The sequence below is a fragment of the Gouania willdenowi genome, chromosome 24 (assembly GCF_900634775.1).
Source record: "Gouania willdenowi chromosome 24, fGouWil2.1, whole genome shotgun sequence".
Taxonomy (NCBI): Eukaryota; Metazoa; Chordata; class Actinopteri; order Blenniiformes; family Gobiesocidae; genus Gouania; species Gouania willdenowi.
In genome coordinates, this window is record NC_041066.1 from 8915376 (window position 1) to 8933675 (window position 18300).

At 37.4% G+C, this 18300-nt stretch overlaps 1 protein-coding gene across 2 annotated transcripts; it reads left to right on the forward strand.

Moving 5' to 3' along the window:
* The first annotated feature begins 1936 nt into the window (after positions 1-1936).
* Positions 1937-16378, forward strand: LOC114457948 (macoilin-1). 2 transcript variants are annotated; one of them, XM_028440121.1, is made up of 12 exons: positions 1937-2017; positions 2144-2249; positions 3546-3687; positions 3799-3925; positions 4017-4140; positions 6340-6518; positions 9116-9635; positions 9717-9875; positions 11441-11611; positions 12805-12931; positions 13418-13592; positions 15242-16378. In XM_028440121.1, exons 2-12 carry the CDS (start codon positions 2173-2175, stop codon positions 15430-15432), a joined length of 1992 nt encoding a protein of 663 aa, XP_028295922.1. In that variant the 5' UTR covers positions 1937-2017; positions 2144-2172; the 3' UTR covers positions 15433-16378. The 2 variants fall into 2 exon arrangements, with proteins under 2 accessions (XP_028295922.1, XP_028295923.1); XM_028440122.1 differs by lacking the exon at positions 1937-2017 and having other exon boundaries at positions 2036-2249.
* The last annotated feature ends 1922 nt before the right edge of the window (positions 16379-18300 follow it).

An 18300-nucleotide genomic window follows, 5' to 3' on the forward strand; every position in this document is an offset into this window, starting at 1 on the left:
TGCCAGTGAAACATCATTGTTTGTCAGTGGAGGATGTCAGCTCTGTATTTTCACTGTGTATCATTAAAACACACAATAAATATTCCCCCATGTGGCAAAGTGAAGCGGTCAAGAATGAAGGAGAAAACTGAACTATGTAAACAACAAATATGTACAGTAATTTTGATGATTAGAGTTTCTTGCTTTTTTTTAGTGTCCTTGACGCCTCATGGAAACATTTGTGACAGCTTTTGGAAGACTTGCACAACAAGCAGCTGCTAGCCCTTTCCCAGCCAAAGACTACAGTGAGAGGAAAATGAACACCGGTTTAAAGAACAAACATGAGAACAAACAACAAATATAGCAGTAAAAGCTCTTTTTTTTTTTTTTTTTTAATAAAATCATTTATTGTTTTGTAATTCTCAGCTACAGTGTAGGGTCAGTAACTTATCGTGGCAGGGTACAAGCTGTTGTTCTGTGTGTACTGTGCAGTACTTTATTCTGATAAAGTGAGTTGAGCCTCTGTGTGTCATTAGTTGTAAATGAGATATTAATAATAAAGCACTGGCTAAAGCACACTAAATTATAGTGTAATAATTGCTATAACAGCTTTTTGATTGTACGTTGTATGCATTGTATATTATACTTCTATTTTCATGTATGTATTATACATATATATATCATCAGAGACATTTATTTACTACCTCTGACAAGGAGGCTATGTTTTTGCCAGTGTTTATTATGTTATTATTTATTATTATTTATTTTATCAATATACTGATTCTGGATCAGTTTAAAAAAATTGGACTTAGTGATGTCAGGTTGGGTCTTCACTTATTAACACACTGAGTTTCACTAGAATCAGATTCAGATTGCGCATTTAATTGCGATTTTTCGGGAAAAAAATAATGGTACCCATACATTTTGTATGGGCACCATTTGTATTGTTATTAATGGGGATAGAAATTTCTTCCAAGCCTTTAAAGTGTTAATGATCATTGTAACATGATCAGGATCACTGTTCCAGATAACTACCAATATCCGGTAAAGAGAACAGTGAATATTTTATATACATATTTATTTTGATATGTAGATATAAATATTTCTTAGACTCTGTTTACTTTTCAATCATGTCTGGATCTTGTTCCACGTTTGCTATTACATCTTAACTATGGGAGCTATTCAGTGGTTCCCAAACTTTTTCTTGTCGTGACCCCATTTTTATATTACAAACTTCTGGTGACCGCAGAGACATTCTTTTTTTTAAATTAAGTTTATTTTTTATCATGTTTGTTATGCTGTGTTACAAATTTAGAGCAGCCAGGATTGGTGAACAAAGTGACTGTTTTTATACTGCATTTTATTTTAACACAACGTGCAAGTATAGAAAACAGTTGTTTGAGAGTGTATGTGGTGTTTTAATTTGAAAAAGAATGATAATTACTTGAGTTCTTTGAGCTGTCTGCCTCTTATTGCACTGTATATCTATTTCTATGATATTATTGTCACTATTGTTTTGCATGTAGTTGTATTAGTATTGTACATTTAGATTTAAAATTTAGATTTAGATTAAATATTTAGATATAGATTTGACATTTAGATATATACCATTTAGATTTAGATTTAAATATTTAGATTTGATGTTTTTTTTTTTTGTTTTGTTTTGTTTTTTTTACCTGTGTATATGTGGCTAAATGTTGTGTTAAATGTAGGAAAATGTGCTAAATATGAGAAAAGTGAGATAAATAATGAAAATATGTTAGCTACAACTTTTATACAACATTTTTACACTTGGCATCCCATATACTCTTTGTGATCCAGCATATTTTGTATGATCGTGTTATTGATACAAACAACCTGTTTGTACAGCGTGTACAGTGTGATGATGATGATGATGATGATGATGATGATGATGAAGGCCTGTCTGTGCAAAGCTCCACTGAGCATGCGCAGTCGCCTCCGAGATGCTGGCAGACATCACCGCAGGTTGAAGTGAACGTCCTCGTCCACCAGGAGGAGGAGGAGGAGGACGGCTCTGGTTGGTGCTGCTTTATTTATTTCTCTCTTTCTGCCCGCATTATTAATTCATTAATTTATTTGAATATCGAATGTCATTTTATTATATTCCTCCTCCGTCACTGCTGCTGCTGCTGCTGCGTTAAAGGGCAGCGCAGAGGAAGCTGAAGCCATAAGATGAAGAAACGATATGTGGACGCGAACAGGCTCCGCAAAATGAGAAAGCTGAAAATCACCGAGCGGCTGTCTGAGAGGTAACACGTCCAAACGCTTTTGTTGTGGTGGCCAGTCTTTGTGTCAGCCGTCGTCATTCCGAGATCAACCTGTCTGCGTCGCATCCCCATCACCCACGCCTCGGTTTTTATTTCTAACACTTCGGTCCTGTTAGAATAAACCCGGTGCTGCGTTCAGGAGCGCCCACTTTGCATTGTTTACACAGAGAGAGAGAGAGAGACTGGAGACTGGCCTTCTGCATCCTCCATCATTATTGTCTGAACACTAAATAGACTGGGAATACTTTACCACTGTGTCTTTGAGCTTAAATAGACAATTTGCCAAGAAAATAAAGCCAAACTGTTTGTTTGTTTTTTTTTTATTTTTTTATTATTATTTTCATTTGTGCATGTTTTTGCAACAACAACAAAAAAACATGGATTATCTAAGAGCTGCAACCATTGGCTTATGTCATCAAATGCAAGAGACTATTCCAGCTCAGTCCAAAACAGGAATGATAAACACAGTCACATTAACAGTAGTTTTATTTAAATCCCACGTACTGTAAATGTGGGTGTCATATGAGCTTGAACACTCAAAACACCTTAAACTATCAATAACAAAGTAGAAATTATCAACAATTTTAGATCTTCAATTTATGTCCTTTTTATTACATATGGTGACAACTACTGAAAAATAAACAAATTACACCATAAAATTAAATTGAAGTTTTTCCCAAAAAGGTATTTTTCTCCTTTATTTCTTTTTTTTTTTTTTTTTAAGATACTATATCTTCACCTTTTGTTTATTATGCACCTGCATTGATGATATTGATCTGCCTTTTTAATGTATTCAAAATAAGAACATTCGGTTATATGTGTGACAATGGAAGTGAAATCCCCCACCCCAAAAAAAAAAAAAAAAAAAAAAAGCAGATAAGCTTTTTTTATTGTAAGATTTCAGATGTTGTGAGGGTCCCTCCCTCCTCCGGATGAAATATCGCCATGGTAACCAAACAAAGGGGTGATGTGATAGCAGCCTATGTAGGAGCAGAACAAAGGAGGGAGCTCCTGTTGGCAATGTGGCTGCAGCCTCATAAAATGACTGAGGGAGCGTGCATCGTTCTGTGTAATGGCTCTGTGTGTTTAAGATGCAATACTGTGCGTCTGATTAGTAGCTTTGCTTTGCATTAGCGTGATGTTTGTGTGTGTGTGTTTGAAGCCTTTAAGGAGGATTAGCTCCATCTAAAAATGCCTTTTGTGTTTGAGCACAGCACACACACACACACACACACACATGTAACAAAGGCTTTCTGTCCTGCCTTGTTTTATTTCCAGTGCATACACCTTCCTGAAGTTCATGGTGATGTGGACGTTAATACTGCTGGCAGATTTCATCCTTGAATTCAGACTGGAGTACTTGTGGCCCTGCTGGCTCTTCTTTGGGAGTGTGTACACCACTTTCCACTGCCACGGGCTGGTGAGGACTGGTTTCCTACACGTGCTTTAGTCCTGATGTCTGACATGCAGGCCATCTGCATTTTGCACATGCTGATTTAACTGATTCTGTTTCTGTTTGTGTCATTTCCAGGTTATTTGTGTTGTTTTCGTTTGTGCTGCCTTCACACTGGATATCTTTTGTTTAATTTTCGTACCTTTGCACTGGCTGTTTTTCGTGGCGAGCACATATGTGCTATTCAATTACATATGGCACACAGGTGGGTCCTTTATCTGCTGTATTCTCTTTTTTCCCACACCTTCCACACTTCTCTAGTGACTATAGTATTTTTTTTCTATTTTTCCCTGTAGAAAAGGGTATCTGTATATCAACAGTGTCCCTCTGGATCCTGCTTGTGTACACCGAGGCTTCGCTTCGACTCAAAGACCTTAAATCGTCTAATGCCAACCTGTCTCATCTCTTTGCTGCACACTGGTTTGTACATTTAATGCAAATATGTCTCAACTAAACTTCAATGCACAATCATGAAATGAACTAGGCTTTACACCGATCTGATTGGCTCTATCGGATCGGCCGATATTTAGCATTTTATGGATTTAATGTGATCGGCTGTAATGTCTTAATTTGTCGATCCAATCAATGACGTAATTGTTGTGATGAAATTTTCTGTAGACGCTCCCATTGACTTGTTTTATCGTCTCATTTACACCAAAGAGTTGTTTGCTTTACGTGACACGGCTTTATTTCACTCACATTTGTACACAAAGGTGAAAAACCTATATGAGCAAACGGCAAAAATGTCGATCAGTTGGAGCGAAGCGGCTGAGCACCGGGCTTCTTCCCCAGTCTACTGGCTCTGAAAGCGAGGGCAACGTTTGCTGTTAGTGTATATGTGTGTGTGTGTGTGTGTGTGTGTGTGTGTGTGTGTATGCGTGTGCATGCTTCTTTTGTTTAATCAGCCGAGCCTAGAGTGAAGCAATGCACTCGCATTTACTTTCGCTTTCATACCGGAGACTTCTGTCCGTTTCAGGGTGGTGGTGTGTGTGTGTGTGATGCCATTGTCAGGAAATATGTGTTTGCTCCTAATGCTAATGCTATTGGAGGCTTCACGTAGTTCCAGTGCGTCTCATCTTCAGACAGAGTTCAAAACACTCGGGCGAGTCTAACTTCACTCCGGGAGCTGAAGCTATCCTCAGCTTCGGGCTTAAAGGTTCCATGTCATGCTGTTTTTCACCCATCTCCATTTGTTCTAAGAACCCCAAAAATATAGTATTTAATGTTTATTTTCCCAACCTCACCTGTTTTCCAGAGTTTTAGCCTCTGAAAAGTCACTTTCTGAGCAACTCTACACAAGCTGATTTGCGGCCTACTTATGCATATTCATGAGTGGGCGTGTCTATAGATGGGACACTGACTTCCTCCTCCCTTCACGGTGACGTAGGGCCAGAGGACGGCCCGCCCTCCTCCCACCCACTCCGTAGCCGAGCTCATGCTGCTTTATAAACACGAGACAGAGTGTGGGGGCGGGGCGTTCGCCGGTACATACATAGACTGTAGAAAATACATACATAGCACTGCACAAAGGACGCTGACATGCTCACCTTCGTGGGCGTGTCTGTTTACATGTCAATCACAGTGCAGTAAGAAAGGAGCAAATCACCCTCTAACTAACGATTGAGGGAATCAATGAACACAACACTTCGGGCATGTGTATGAAGCCCAAATAGCACTTTTATCATGTTTAAAGCACAGAAAAGTTGATTTAGCTTAACATGCGCCCTTTACCACCCTTGCTTCACAGCAGTCATTGAGTATGACATGAGACTCCGGTTTAATACAACAGCTGCAACCTTTATTTTGCCAATCACTCAAAAACAGCATACAGCTTATAATCAATCTGTTCCGGTCACACACGCTCCCTCACTCCGCGCACTGGTCAAGCAACTAGGGCATTTATTCACAGTTTAAGGGACACGCACTCACACACACACACACAACAAATGTTATGTTCAGGTCCTGCATGGAAATTCTTCAACTCTTCCACTACCTCACAGTCACAAGACTGCGTTTAGGTCCCAAAACATGGTACAGTTTGATTTTCCGTGAATCTGTATCAGTAGTACGGAAGGATTTGGGTCGGTACCTAAAAAAAACTACCTGAATTCATATGATCAGATCGGTGATCGTGTAAAGTCTAAAATGAATATGAAGATATGAGCTATATTCACTATGCCCGAATGTGTACCATGTTCTAGTTTTTTCTCTCTAAATAGTGTTATTTGAGCGATTCAGGAGATTTTTAAATGATTTTGTGGAAACATTCACACTTTATTCATCCATGTCTCTCCTGTCATAACTGAGAAATACGTTTATAGAAATAAACACTGCTGCTGTGGAAATGTGTGCGGTTCACCATTAAATTCAGATTGTTTATTATTTTCACCAAACTTGCTGCAGTCAATGTCAATACATTAGCTAAATTATTTCTGCCTTTGTAGCCTTCCCTAATGAGAATTGGCTTTATATTTGATTTCTGTACTTAAAACATGATTCATTGTCACTCAGTATCATATATTTCCAAAATTGCACATCAACTGTAACCGCTAAGAAAAAAATAGCCATGTAAGTAATGTAGAAGCTTTGAAAAACTTTTCCCTCCACGCTTCCTCTCAGTATTGGGTATCCCGTGGTCTATCTGGGGTTTGATGCCACCTGCTACTTCACCAACATCTTCAAGCTGCGCATACAGAAAGCCGTGCAGAGCGAGAACGACTTCCACATGCACCTCCTCCAGCACTCGCTCCCTCCGGGCCTGCAGGTTTACTCCAAAACGGGCACAGATGGCAGCAGTGGTGAGTTTCCACACCTGCATCACACATCATTAACACCTCCGTCTGCGGAACCAAAAAACTCCAGGAAGTTTCACCTTTATGTTCAGTGTTTCTGTGACTTTTATTCAAATGTATTACATTCATATAGCACCACACAGCATTTCTTAATGGAAAGAATACTACCATTTTATTTCCATGAGCAACAGGCTACTTGACTATTTGACTATAGTAATCCTTATAAAGTACATTATAAATTGGAAAACTTTCATCATAATAAGTCAAGCCCCTAATTAGGTTTTATCCACTGCCCACCTTTTAAATAGATAGCTATTTTTGCCACTGGCATGTCTGGACACCCATAGAGTATAAAATCTACATTAATCACAGCACCTGCAGAAGATCCAGACTCAGCATTGGTGAGTATTTACTTTGGCCTGCTGCTGTGAGAAAGTAAATGGAAATAAAAATAAAAACCCAGATAGCCTGGGAATCTTATAACTGGAACTGATTGTTTCAAATAAATGTGTGATTACTGTACAAGCCTTTTCTTATCAGTAACTCTTACCCAGTTTTATCCTTTTTCCCTCTCAATGCATTGCTGTACAGAATAAAAACCGTAGAACAGGGTTTCTTCTCCCTCATAACCCTCACATCCATTTAACAAAATTTACTGCCATTTGTTGCTCTAAAGACATTTGAAATGATCTATTGTTTGAACATTTCAACCTAAATATCTAAGATCTTAGTAGTAGAAATGAACTTAAAGAGTACCTGTACTAGTCTTTTATCGTATATGACATAAAATGTGTTTTAATGCTGCTATCCACAATACATTTTTTATTAGATAAAATCCTAGTGATCCCTGTGATCCTCATAGGCCAGTTAATCGAACCTAATTTACTTCAAGAAGAAAGGAAAAAGGTTGAAATCGCTGCTCAAAAGTTTGTTTTGGTCTCCACTCTCTTACTGACATTTACGTGAAAAACTTTTGTGCATTGCATTGTGGGATGTGGAGTCCCATAAACTGATGCAAATGTTTTTACATTGTTCCTACCGCAATTTCTTACTTGTGTTTCTTCACCAGTTAAGGATGACAGTGATTGGCTTGACACAGTTTTTGTGGTATTTTTTTCTCTGTATTCCTTGTGAAATCACCTTACGCCACAAAATATTCAATTTCTTTGTAAATCTGAAAATAATCATTTGCCAAGAAATCACAGTAAGAATGATATAAAACACTAAGAAAAAAAAAGTTTAAGCAGCAATTTCAACTTTTTTCTTTTTTCTGTGGACGAAATGATGTTCAATGTATTGATCTGTGAGGCATGCACTATGATTTGATCTAAAATTACAGTTTCAAGGTAATACCACAAAAAAAGTGTACATTTATTTGAAAAAAAAAGAAGATATATAGCTTCTACTTCAACTTCACAGTGACACAGCAGTGCATCATGTCCAGTCTCCATACACTCTTCTTGTAAATTATGTTTATTCTATTAGTGCATTTTTCCCCATATGTTTTCTATGCACTTTTGTAATGATACAACATGAATAATAGTTTTAAGATCAAAATTATTTGTTCATGTATATTACTTATTTCACAGACCCTCAAGTTAGGGCTCAAGGAGAACCACTTTCATAGAGAATGAGTTTCTTACAGATTCTTTAATCCTGCTCCAACCAACTGAATCAAGAGTAAAACCAATACTGTACCTACACATCTCATGATGAGTAATCTGAGCCTAATGTGTAAACCAATGCAGACTCTGATGCACAGAGTGTAGCTATGTTTGTTCTAATCACATCACAGTATCATTGATACCAGCTAGTTCACATTGTGTTGAGTATTGATTGAATTTTTTTTTTTATGCTATTACTGATGGAGGAGCTGAGCTGCAGACACCAGATCTGAGTGGTAAGATAGTTTGAACTGCGATGTTTGTTTCAGGGTTGGGGTCAATTACTTATTTCACTTCCAAATATGGTTTCAATTATTCACGTGCAATTACAATTCAATTATGATTACAGTAACCAGCATTTTTCCAATTACAATTTAATTACAATTATTTTTTATCTCCTGAAAGTCAGTTACAATTACGTTCTCACTTACTAAAGTTCAAATACAATTAATCACAATTACTGAGCCTGAAATAAACAACGTATTAAAAGTCAACCTTCCTCTTGTGTTAGATTTCAGTTTGCACCTCTTATGATAACGGGTTAGTAAATCAGCTATAAAATACACTAAATAATATCATCTATCATGTCATTTGTTTCTCATGTCTTGGTTGCCTTGTTAGGCTTCCTAATCAATGAAAATATAGGTTTTAATATCTATGGTGTGGGCATCTGAATCTTTTTTGTGTCAGTATACCCCTCGATTCAATTTTTTTTTAAATGGTAAAATAAGGGAAATCATAATTGAAAATTTTTAGAGAATTTTCATGGCAATTACAATTACAAAGTCAATTATCTGAAATCAATTACAATTTAATTACAAATACACCAACTGATTTTTAAAAATTAGAATTACAATTCTAATTACGTCATATTTGTAATGAATCAATTACGCAATTACAATTATAATTGACCTCACTCCTGGTTTGGTTCTTCTTCAGGCTCCAAATGGAAGACGAAGCCTGAGTCCAGTCAGTACCAGTGTCAGAACGGTACCGCTCAGGATGAGACAAACACGGTGGACTGTCTCCAGATCCGCAGTGAGGAGAGGATAGTGGAGAAGGCCTCTCAGGAGGCGAAGCAAGCCGAGTTAAACCGGCGGCCGTCACCATCCTCATTCTCATCTTCATCCTCCATATCAGCCAAATCAGCTGGAGTGGAGTCCAAAGATGTTCCCCACAGTCCAGCTGGAGGAACAGACTCACCTACAACTGCAGAGAATCTACCTCAAGAGGAGCAGGGAAGGAAATCCACAAGGGTGACCAAAAGCTCCTCACCCAAAGGCCGGCAAGGCAGCACAAACACTCCGTCACCTCCTGCAGGCAGGTCGGAGAAGAAGCAGAGAACCAGCTCCAAAACAATCAGCCCCAACAGGGACGCAGCAGCAGCAGCAGCAGCAGCAGCAGCAGACAGGAGCACCTCATCAGCAGCTCCCAGTCACCACACGGAGCAGATCAGCAAGTAAGGCCAACGCTCCTTTCACTTCAGGTATAAGCCTGATGTCGTTCCACTCACACTGATCAGTCACTCCTGATGTGTCAGGCTGGAGCAGGAGCTGAGGAAGCTGAAGGGTGAGCTGCAGACAAGCAGACAGAGCGAGCAGGAGCTGCGCAGTCACATCTGCAACCTGACCAATAGTGAGAGGAGCCTGAGGCCTGAAGTGTCGCTGCTCAGACAGTCCAATGTTCTGCTGCAGAGCAAGTGAGTAAGCCAGTGTTACTCCATTCTGTCTGTGGGTGTTTAATACTTTACATCAGTGAATAAAATAACCCAATAGCATCAATACATCATATAAATATTTAGAAAGCTGACGTTAGATCATGGGTAGAAATAGTAAAAGTAGAAATAAATATATAGACCGTCTCGAGATTTGAGCCAACCACAATGTGTGTAACATATACAATAATGCAAAAATGATTACTAACATAATTGATAATGTTGACTACATAAATGTGCGTGTACTCATAATTTAATGTAAATTCATGATGAAATCAGGCCGCTTTCTGCTTCTTTTTTGCTGCAATCCCATACATGAACTGCTGGGCATAGTGTCGCTGCACCATTTACATTGTGAAGAAGAATTGTGCAACAGAAGAAAAACCAACCTAAAGTGTCAAAAGTTTGGGACCATTTCACTGAAAATGTAGTTTACAAAATATTTCATGTTTTTTCTATCATTTTTACTTTCTCGAGCAGGCCGAATTTGATGCTCTAAAAGGCCGGATTTGGCCCCCCGGGCCTTGAGTTTGACACGTGCTTTAGGGTTTATGTTAGCTTGTATTCCATGTGATTTCTAACAGTTTTATGGTACTGCTCCTGTTTTCATGGAGTCTGTGGTTGTTTCAGCTCATAAAAAGCCTGCTTACTTTTAAGTTTTCTAACAATACATGTTAAATCATTTATGATTAGAGACTTTTACAAAAAAAAAAATATATATATATACAGTTTTTTTCAGGGCAGAAAAATAAAATAAAAAATTATTCTAATTTCAATAGCGCTACAATACATTATAAGTGCAGCCGTCAACACACAGAAAGTTGATCACAAGAAACAAGGGGCACCAGTAGATACATAACACCAACTCTGGTTCCTTTAATCAGGTGTGTTCAAGTGTTTCTCATCATCTCTAAATTTCATTTTTATTTATTTATGTATTCATAACGTTTCATTTCATCAGTACACCAGTCATGTGACTTTATGCTTTGCTCCTACTGGCTAATAAATCCTATCCACTGACATTGCACTAAAAATAAAATCCATCACGGTTGGCTATATGAGTGGCATACTAGGCTCAGACTGACACAGAAATTCTCCTTTTTTTTTTCTTACACATTATTTTAACACATTATTTCTTTAATTTATTTTCCCTCTTTTTCTCATATCATTTGTATTTTCACTTTATTCTCTAAACATCAATTGGAGGAGCCTAAGTGAAGTGTTTCAGGCATCAACACTTACTTTAACTGTATTTTAAAAGATAAAGATGGAGTGATTTTGGTTTTCTTGCCTCATCCTCCCAACACATTTATCACATCAAAGCCACATGCAGCAGCAGCCTGAGGCTTTAACTGCAGATCAGCAGCAGCTTTGATAAGACATGCTGCACTCCTCCAAAGGAAGGTGCTCTCCTGTGACTGCATAATATGAGGACGGTGATGAGAGGCCTGCTTTGCATTTATGTTGGTTTGAAGCTTTCTGATGTCCAAAGGAGTCTATTTGTGAATAGCTGTACCCTACATGCTACTTTTTTAAATCCATTCCTTTAGGATTTTAGGACTGACTAAAAACAAGCAGAGAGACAAACAGACGAGCGCGATGCTGGAGAAGAAAACCCGAGCAGAGGCAGAGGCCAGACTGGCCGCTGAGAAACAGTTGGCTGAGCTTCAGGCTCAGATGTTGGAGGAGGCGGCGAACACGGCCAGAAGTCTGACAAACAGGTAGGAAACATCTCACATCCTGCTGTGACTCATCGTAAACCTGCATCTACTGTGCGCTAGCTGCAAACATCAAAAGCTCCTTTTATTGTATCACCACAGGGATACATGTATGTGAAAAAAATCGATATCACTGAAATCTGCTGGGGGAAACCACAACTTGTTCCATAATGTGAAAAAATGAAGTCGCATTTCATCCTATTATTATTCCAAGGTCATCAGGATCATAAATTTATTCCTTTTTACTCAACTTTCTTCCTCTTCTTTTCTATCATTGCTCTACCTTTCCATATTAAACAATCTAATATTGCATTAGCAATATCCTGAAATGAAATCAATTAGTATCTTAATGAATAATGTGTGAAATAATGTTTTTAATTTTGGAACGTCTTATTGTATATACTATACAAAATTATGATCTTATCTATTTCATTTAAAATTGTATTGTATTACTAAACAAGTATCATGTGTTTAAACGACATTCAAAATATTTTCTTGTTTGAACAAAATCTACGTATCTGATTGGCTACTTTATTTAAAATAAATAATGACCTTGTAAGATTATTATTTTTTCTTTAATTTGTATTCTGTGCAGGCGTTTGTAAAAAAAAATATCTTGTCCTCTTTCCATGTGGTTGCCATAGTAACCATGATGTAGCTCTATGATAAAAGTTTTCTGTTTTAAATGGACTTATCCTTATTTTAAACCAAAGCTGTACTTAAAAACTCTTAATATGGAAAGCCATTGGAGCATAAATTTGATTTTAGTGATATCAACCAAGTCTGTGTTACAACAGCCACACACGCACTTAATTTTGCTTTATTAGTGCATGTGTACAGTTTACTAGTGAAGAAAAAAGAGTCACTAGTAGCACCAATGAAGCAAAACATGAACACACTAGTACTAGTAGTAAAACTTCAGTTGTACTGGTAGACCTTATATAAATGAAGGAGGAGGGATTAAAACACTGTTATTTTTTATTAAAAATGACATTTACTTTTGTTTTTTTTGTTTTTTTTGGGGGGGGGGGGGTTGTTGTTTTTTGTGCCTTGTCTGCATAAAAATACAAAAATAAAATAAAGAATGTTGTCCAAATAAATCCAAACTGCCAATGAACTGTGATGTTTCTTTGTGTGTCACCTGTTGCTCTTCACTTTGAATACAAACCCCGTCGTTTCTCCGTCTCCTACACCAGGCAGGAACACTGTGAGACCCAAATGTTAAGGAAAAGAGTTAAAGATCTAGAGACAGAGTACAAACAACTGCAGCTGGAGTATCAAGTGAAAGAGAGTCGTGTTCTAGATCTAGAGAGGGATGTGGAGGTATCTATTCACTTTATTTGGGAATGAACTTGTGAGTTTTTAAGTGTCTGTGAGTCTCTCGTGATCGGGTTCTTGGTTTTCTCTTCAGTTTGGTCATGGATTAGTAGTTTTGAGTTTAAAGATGGCTTCTGTGTGTTTGTTTTCTTTTGGCCTGCAGTTCACATGTCGCACTTTCTGCTTTCTTTGCTTGTTTTTGTGTGTCTGTGGTTGTGTTGTGTGATTTTGAAGCATGTTGAAATTGCAACCTGGGCCCTCACACAAACGTTGGGCTCAGGACGCAGAATTACAGAAAATGTTGACATCCCTGGAATAAATGACTCACTCTGTGGAACGTTATGGATTTTCTAAACCTCAGAAATCTACAGAGTCATGCTTTGGTTCCCTGAATAGTTCACAAACATTTTAGAACGTGAAGGAAACCAAAGCCGTGATGAACTCTGGTAGTTTGGCTCTATTTCTCACTGCTGATGTGCTTCTTGGTCTCAGGCGTTGGAAAAGTACCGCTGTGTGGAGAAAGAGACGGACATGCTGCTGTCCACGCTGTCGGCCATGCAGGAGAAAGCTCAACATCTGGAGTACAACCTCAGCGCTGAAACTCGGATCAAACTGGACTTGTTCTCTGCACTGGGAGACGCTCGCAGGCAGCTGGAAATCGCCTCAGGTTTGTGCAGGAGGGTTAAATAATTGTCAGAAATAAGAAGGGTACCTCAATATCATTGAGTCAGGACTTTGACAAAAACAAATTATTAATAATATTAATAATAACTAGAAAAGCACTCGGAGAGCACAAACCTCCGCCAAGCAGCTCAAGCTCAGCCAATACGCTCCGGTCACGGTAACATGGTAAACTCGGGATTACCATGACAACCTGTCAATGTCGAGCTGTGTTACCATGACTACCTGTCCACATATTGACATTGACTCTGAGAGAACCTATGACATCGTCACAAGTTCCACAGTGTGGATGGGAAATGATTGGAATATAAATACAGTATATATATTTATTTTTTTCTTTTGATAGCCAGAACATCACCAAAACGTAATCACCTGTTCTGTGTTTCATTTATCAATTTTCCTAAAAAATGTATCCAAATCTGTTCATAACTTTTCAAGTTATCTTGCTAACTGACAGACACTTAAGGAATTAAAATCAACTTGTGGGCCACATTAGAACTCATTATTTTAGGGTTACAGGATAGAGTTTGACAGGTCGACCACACTGATGACAGTTATTAATACATACATTACCCAACATGTATGGCAGTTGGGGCTGGTTAATCACTTTCCTGATTCGGTTCCGATGAGTGAAATCTCATTTAGAATACAAATTGATTTTTCATAATAACTAACAATCATCAATTAGAATTTGGATTTTTGCTGACTGTTGATCTTCCATTTAACATAATTAAAAAGTAAAAGTAAAAGGGGACAGCTTTTGTTAGAAACTGTTTAAGATAGGATAACCACATATGGTGCGTGGCTTCAGGATATCAATACCTTGATGGAGTTTGAAAATGAGAATAATTTTTTTCTGGAGTTATTGCCCTTGTCTTTTTTATTCTGTTTGAAGTATTTTCAAACGGACAGTTTTTCTTAGAAATCGTTTAAGATAGGATAACCACATTCGGTGTGTGACTTCAGGGTATCAATACCTTGATGGAGTTCGAAAATGAGAGGTGCGCAATTATTTCTCTCATAGTTATTGCCCTTGTTCCGTTTTTCTTTAGTCTGTTGGAAGGATCTTCAAAGGGGACAGCTTTTCTTAGAAAAGGTTTAGGATCGTTAGTAATTTTTTATTCTGATGTGATAATATTTTCTTGTGTATACATCTAAGTTAGATTTTGGACGTTTCGGAAAAGGTTGTGTTATAATGACAACCAATCTGGTGGGGGATGTTGATGACTATGTCTTCTTGTTTGACTTGTCTTTAGAGTAATATCTCACAGTATTGTATAGTGTAGTTGAAATAGTCAAAATTAGGAGGACTCGTCTGGTTTGTATTACAATAACAAAAATGTAAATCATCAATCTTTGGAAATTGAAGAATCGATTAATAAACATCAATAGTAAAGTAGTGATTAATCAAGTTTGGATTTTTCCACCACCCCTAGTGGGAGTTGGAGGGAAAAATGGAGTAACTACGGAAAACGACACATACTCCCTACAGACAGAAGTTACGTTAGAGCATTAATCTTTAGTCTATCTTTTTTTAAGCTACAGTGAATAAGAGAGGGAACTACAGTAAATGTGCATGGTAGGCATGTAATATCATAACACTAGTGTATATCTTCATGCCGTGTGTCCTCTCAGATAAGGTGCTGAAGCAGGACAGGGAGATCAGTGAGATGAAGCAGAAGATCGCAGAGGTGATGGCCGTCAGCCCAGGCGTGTCCTACATGTCCCCTCGGCCACACGTGCCTCAGTATCTCACCAAGCTCCTCAACTCTGAGCGCTACATGCTGAATCCACGGGCGCTGATGTACCAGTGTCTGAAGAAATGAAAACACTTCCTGCCACGATGGGAACCAGAACAAACCTCCACAAAGTCCAATGCCTTTCTGTCTCTGCACTTGATGGTGCTAATTTATTAACGTTCTTCTGTATTATTCCCATTTCAACATCCGACGTCACGAGATGGAGAGTTGCACTCGGAGACACGGTCTTTAATATGCAGAGCAGCTGTGTTTGATTAATGGTTACATTCAGTATAAAGCCAGGAGCACAACATCACTGCCACAACCCTTCAGTGCAGATCCATGACGAATCTGCTTCTGGATCAAGTTTGACCTGTTTCATCTATTCCTCACACCTGAGACTTATTTCAAGTGTTACACCTGCAAACTTGCATAAATCAACTGGATTGATCAATATTTGTTGAATTGTTTTACAGAAATACATTTACAACTGTCACTGCTGATGTTTTAGTATTTACTATTGATTATCAGTGGTTATTCTAAATTTCTTAAATGATGTAGAGGGCGCCAAAAATAGGTCAATGCTTTTAAAAAAAAAAATGGTAGTTTCTTGAAATAAAAAAAATAATAATAATTTCACCAAAAGTTGCACAAACTGTACTTCAGTGTTTAAATGACACTGATCATCCATAACATTAGGACTACAGACTGGGCCAAAGTAAGGAAGAAAGGGGACATTTTTGTCCTTTTTGATGAGTTAGAACAGGGGTTCTCAACCTTCCGTTCAGGACCCCATTTAGGGTACGGAAACACTGGGAGAGGGGTCACCAGATGCCTTCAGGAAACTAAGAATATTTTTTTGAACAATTTGAGCCCGTTTTTGCTTATACTTTCACAATTTTTCGGCCACTACACTATGATTTGCCATATTTTAACCTATTTTCATCAGTTTTCTTGCCATATTTTTGCTCCTTTTAATGCATTTTTGTGATATTACTATTATTTCTGCCACTTCATCAAATTTCAATGCCTTTTCTGCACATTCGTATTTTTGCCAATTTAACCCCATTCATGATTAGTCATGCCCATTATTTGCCAATATTGACACTTTGAACCGTTTTCACCACTTTTTCTGTCTGTTTTTGGCCACTCTAAATTTCCAACTTTTAACCAATTTATGTGGTTTTTAAAATCCCAATTCCCCACCTATTCCACCATTTTTTTTCAATTTCAGATTAAAACAAGGATTTACATTAAAATTTTATTTCAACCACCTTCAAGTACAGTAGGGGTCCCCTGTTTCTGACACCTTTCATTTTGGGGTCGTGGGCTGAAAAGGATGAGAACCACTGAGTTAAAGGGAGGAAAAATGTGCGCACAACATGCAGCGAATACAGTAAAACAGGACAAAACACAGCAGTCTATACATCTAATAAAGAGTGAAATGCATATTGGCATTTAAAATTCGATCAATAGAGTGAATCCAAAAAGAATGAAATTAATTGGTTAATTAATTCTGAATTATGCCATATTTTTGCTCCTTTTAATGCATTTTTGTGATATTACAATCGTTGCTGCCACTTCTCTTAAGAATTAATAAATTGGTTATTCTGCACAAAATTCCTGAAATTGTTTGCTAGAACTCTGAAATGCAGCACAATAATATTAAGGGATTGTAAAATGAACTTGGGACATGTAATATTATGAGTTAAATTTGTGATTTCAAACGTATATATATATATATATATATATATATATATATATATATATATATATATATATAAAGCTGTCTTAGTTAAAAAATAAACATTAAAATGGTTTTACTAAATTATCTTTAGTTTTCACTAGTTGTGTTGATAGAAATTTCAATTTTAATCTATTTTGGTTCAAATCCAAACAAGTTTTGAGACACATTTCTGTTCAAATGTACATGTAATTGTGTATTGCTACATTTTTATTATTTATTTTTTAAAGATATTCTTGTCTGTGCCTGTAAATATAAAACCAAGACTATTTGAAGTTTGCTGAAATTCAGAGTAAAAGTTGTGTTGAAGTTCATCCGATTAACATTTCTACAGTCTACACTCCCAGTGTTTTGCTATGAGAACTGTCATATTTGGGATATTTCTAGTTAATAGGCATCCTCTTAGTACAACGTCTCCCAGTTGCAGCGTTGGAGACTCTTTGGGGACGATGCTGTGATGATTCCACAGATGTAGTAAACTGATTAAAGCTCCACAGCGTCTGGAGGAGGCAGGAAGTGGTGGAGTTGTGAATGATAAAGAGAAATGTTGACCCAAGATTGATTACTGTGCCTATATACATTACTTTCAACTGGGAAGTCAAAGACAAATTCAATGTGAATGAGTAATGTGTTTGAATTGAAGTGCTATGTACTGGTTTTGTAGTTTTTGTCAATTTTTTTTTTCTTCCTTTTGTACTCACTCTGTACAGAATTGAAAAACACGTGCTGGATGTCACCATTTTGGTAGCTTTTTATTTAGAGCGTCTTTTTAGGCTGTTTTATATCCAAAGTATTTTTTAGTCTGGCTGTAATTCTACCATACTGCTGTAATTTTGTACAGCAACGTGTTCGTCAGCATGAAACGTGTGTTATTCAGCTGTTTTGAATGCTCTCCAGTCCGAGCACACATTGTGACTTTATTTACATGAATATTGCGTACAAGGGCTACAGTTTCTTAACATTTTGAACCAAGAATTGTTCGTTCAAGCAGTGATGTTTTGAGGCTTGAGGTCACACTGCTGTTGTACCAGGACCAGGTTTTGTATAAACTATCTAAACCGTCCATTTTTGTCTCATCTGTTTGTCTGTGAGCATTTATTTACAAATCAGTTTAACTTGACAAAAAACTAAATTTAAATTGAGTTTTTTTTTTCTTCTTTTTTATAACCTAGAAAACAATGCCGTCAAACTACAATATTCATTTGAGGAGT

Excerpts from the sequence above, each read along its gene's own strand:
- LOC114457948 (XM_028440121.1), top strand. The coding sequence starts at position 2,173 with ATGAAGAAACGATATGTGGACGCGAACAGGCTCCGCAAAATGAGAAAG. Across the intron at positions 3,926-4,016 it reads CAATTACATATGGCACACAG|AAAAGGGTATCTGTATATCA; the intron begins GTGGGTCCTTTA and ends TTTTCCCTGTAG. Across the intron at positions 9,636-9,716 it reads CACACGGAGCAGATCAGCAA|GCTGGAGCAGGAGCTGAGGA; the intron begins GTAAGGCCAACG and ends CTGATGTGTCAG.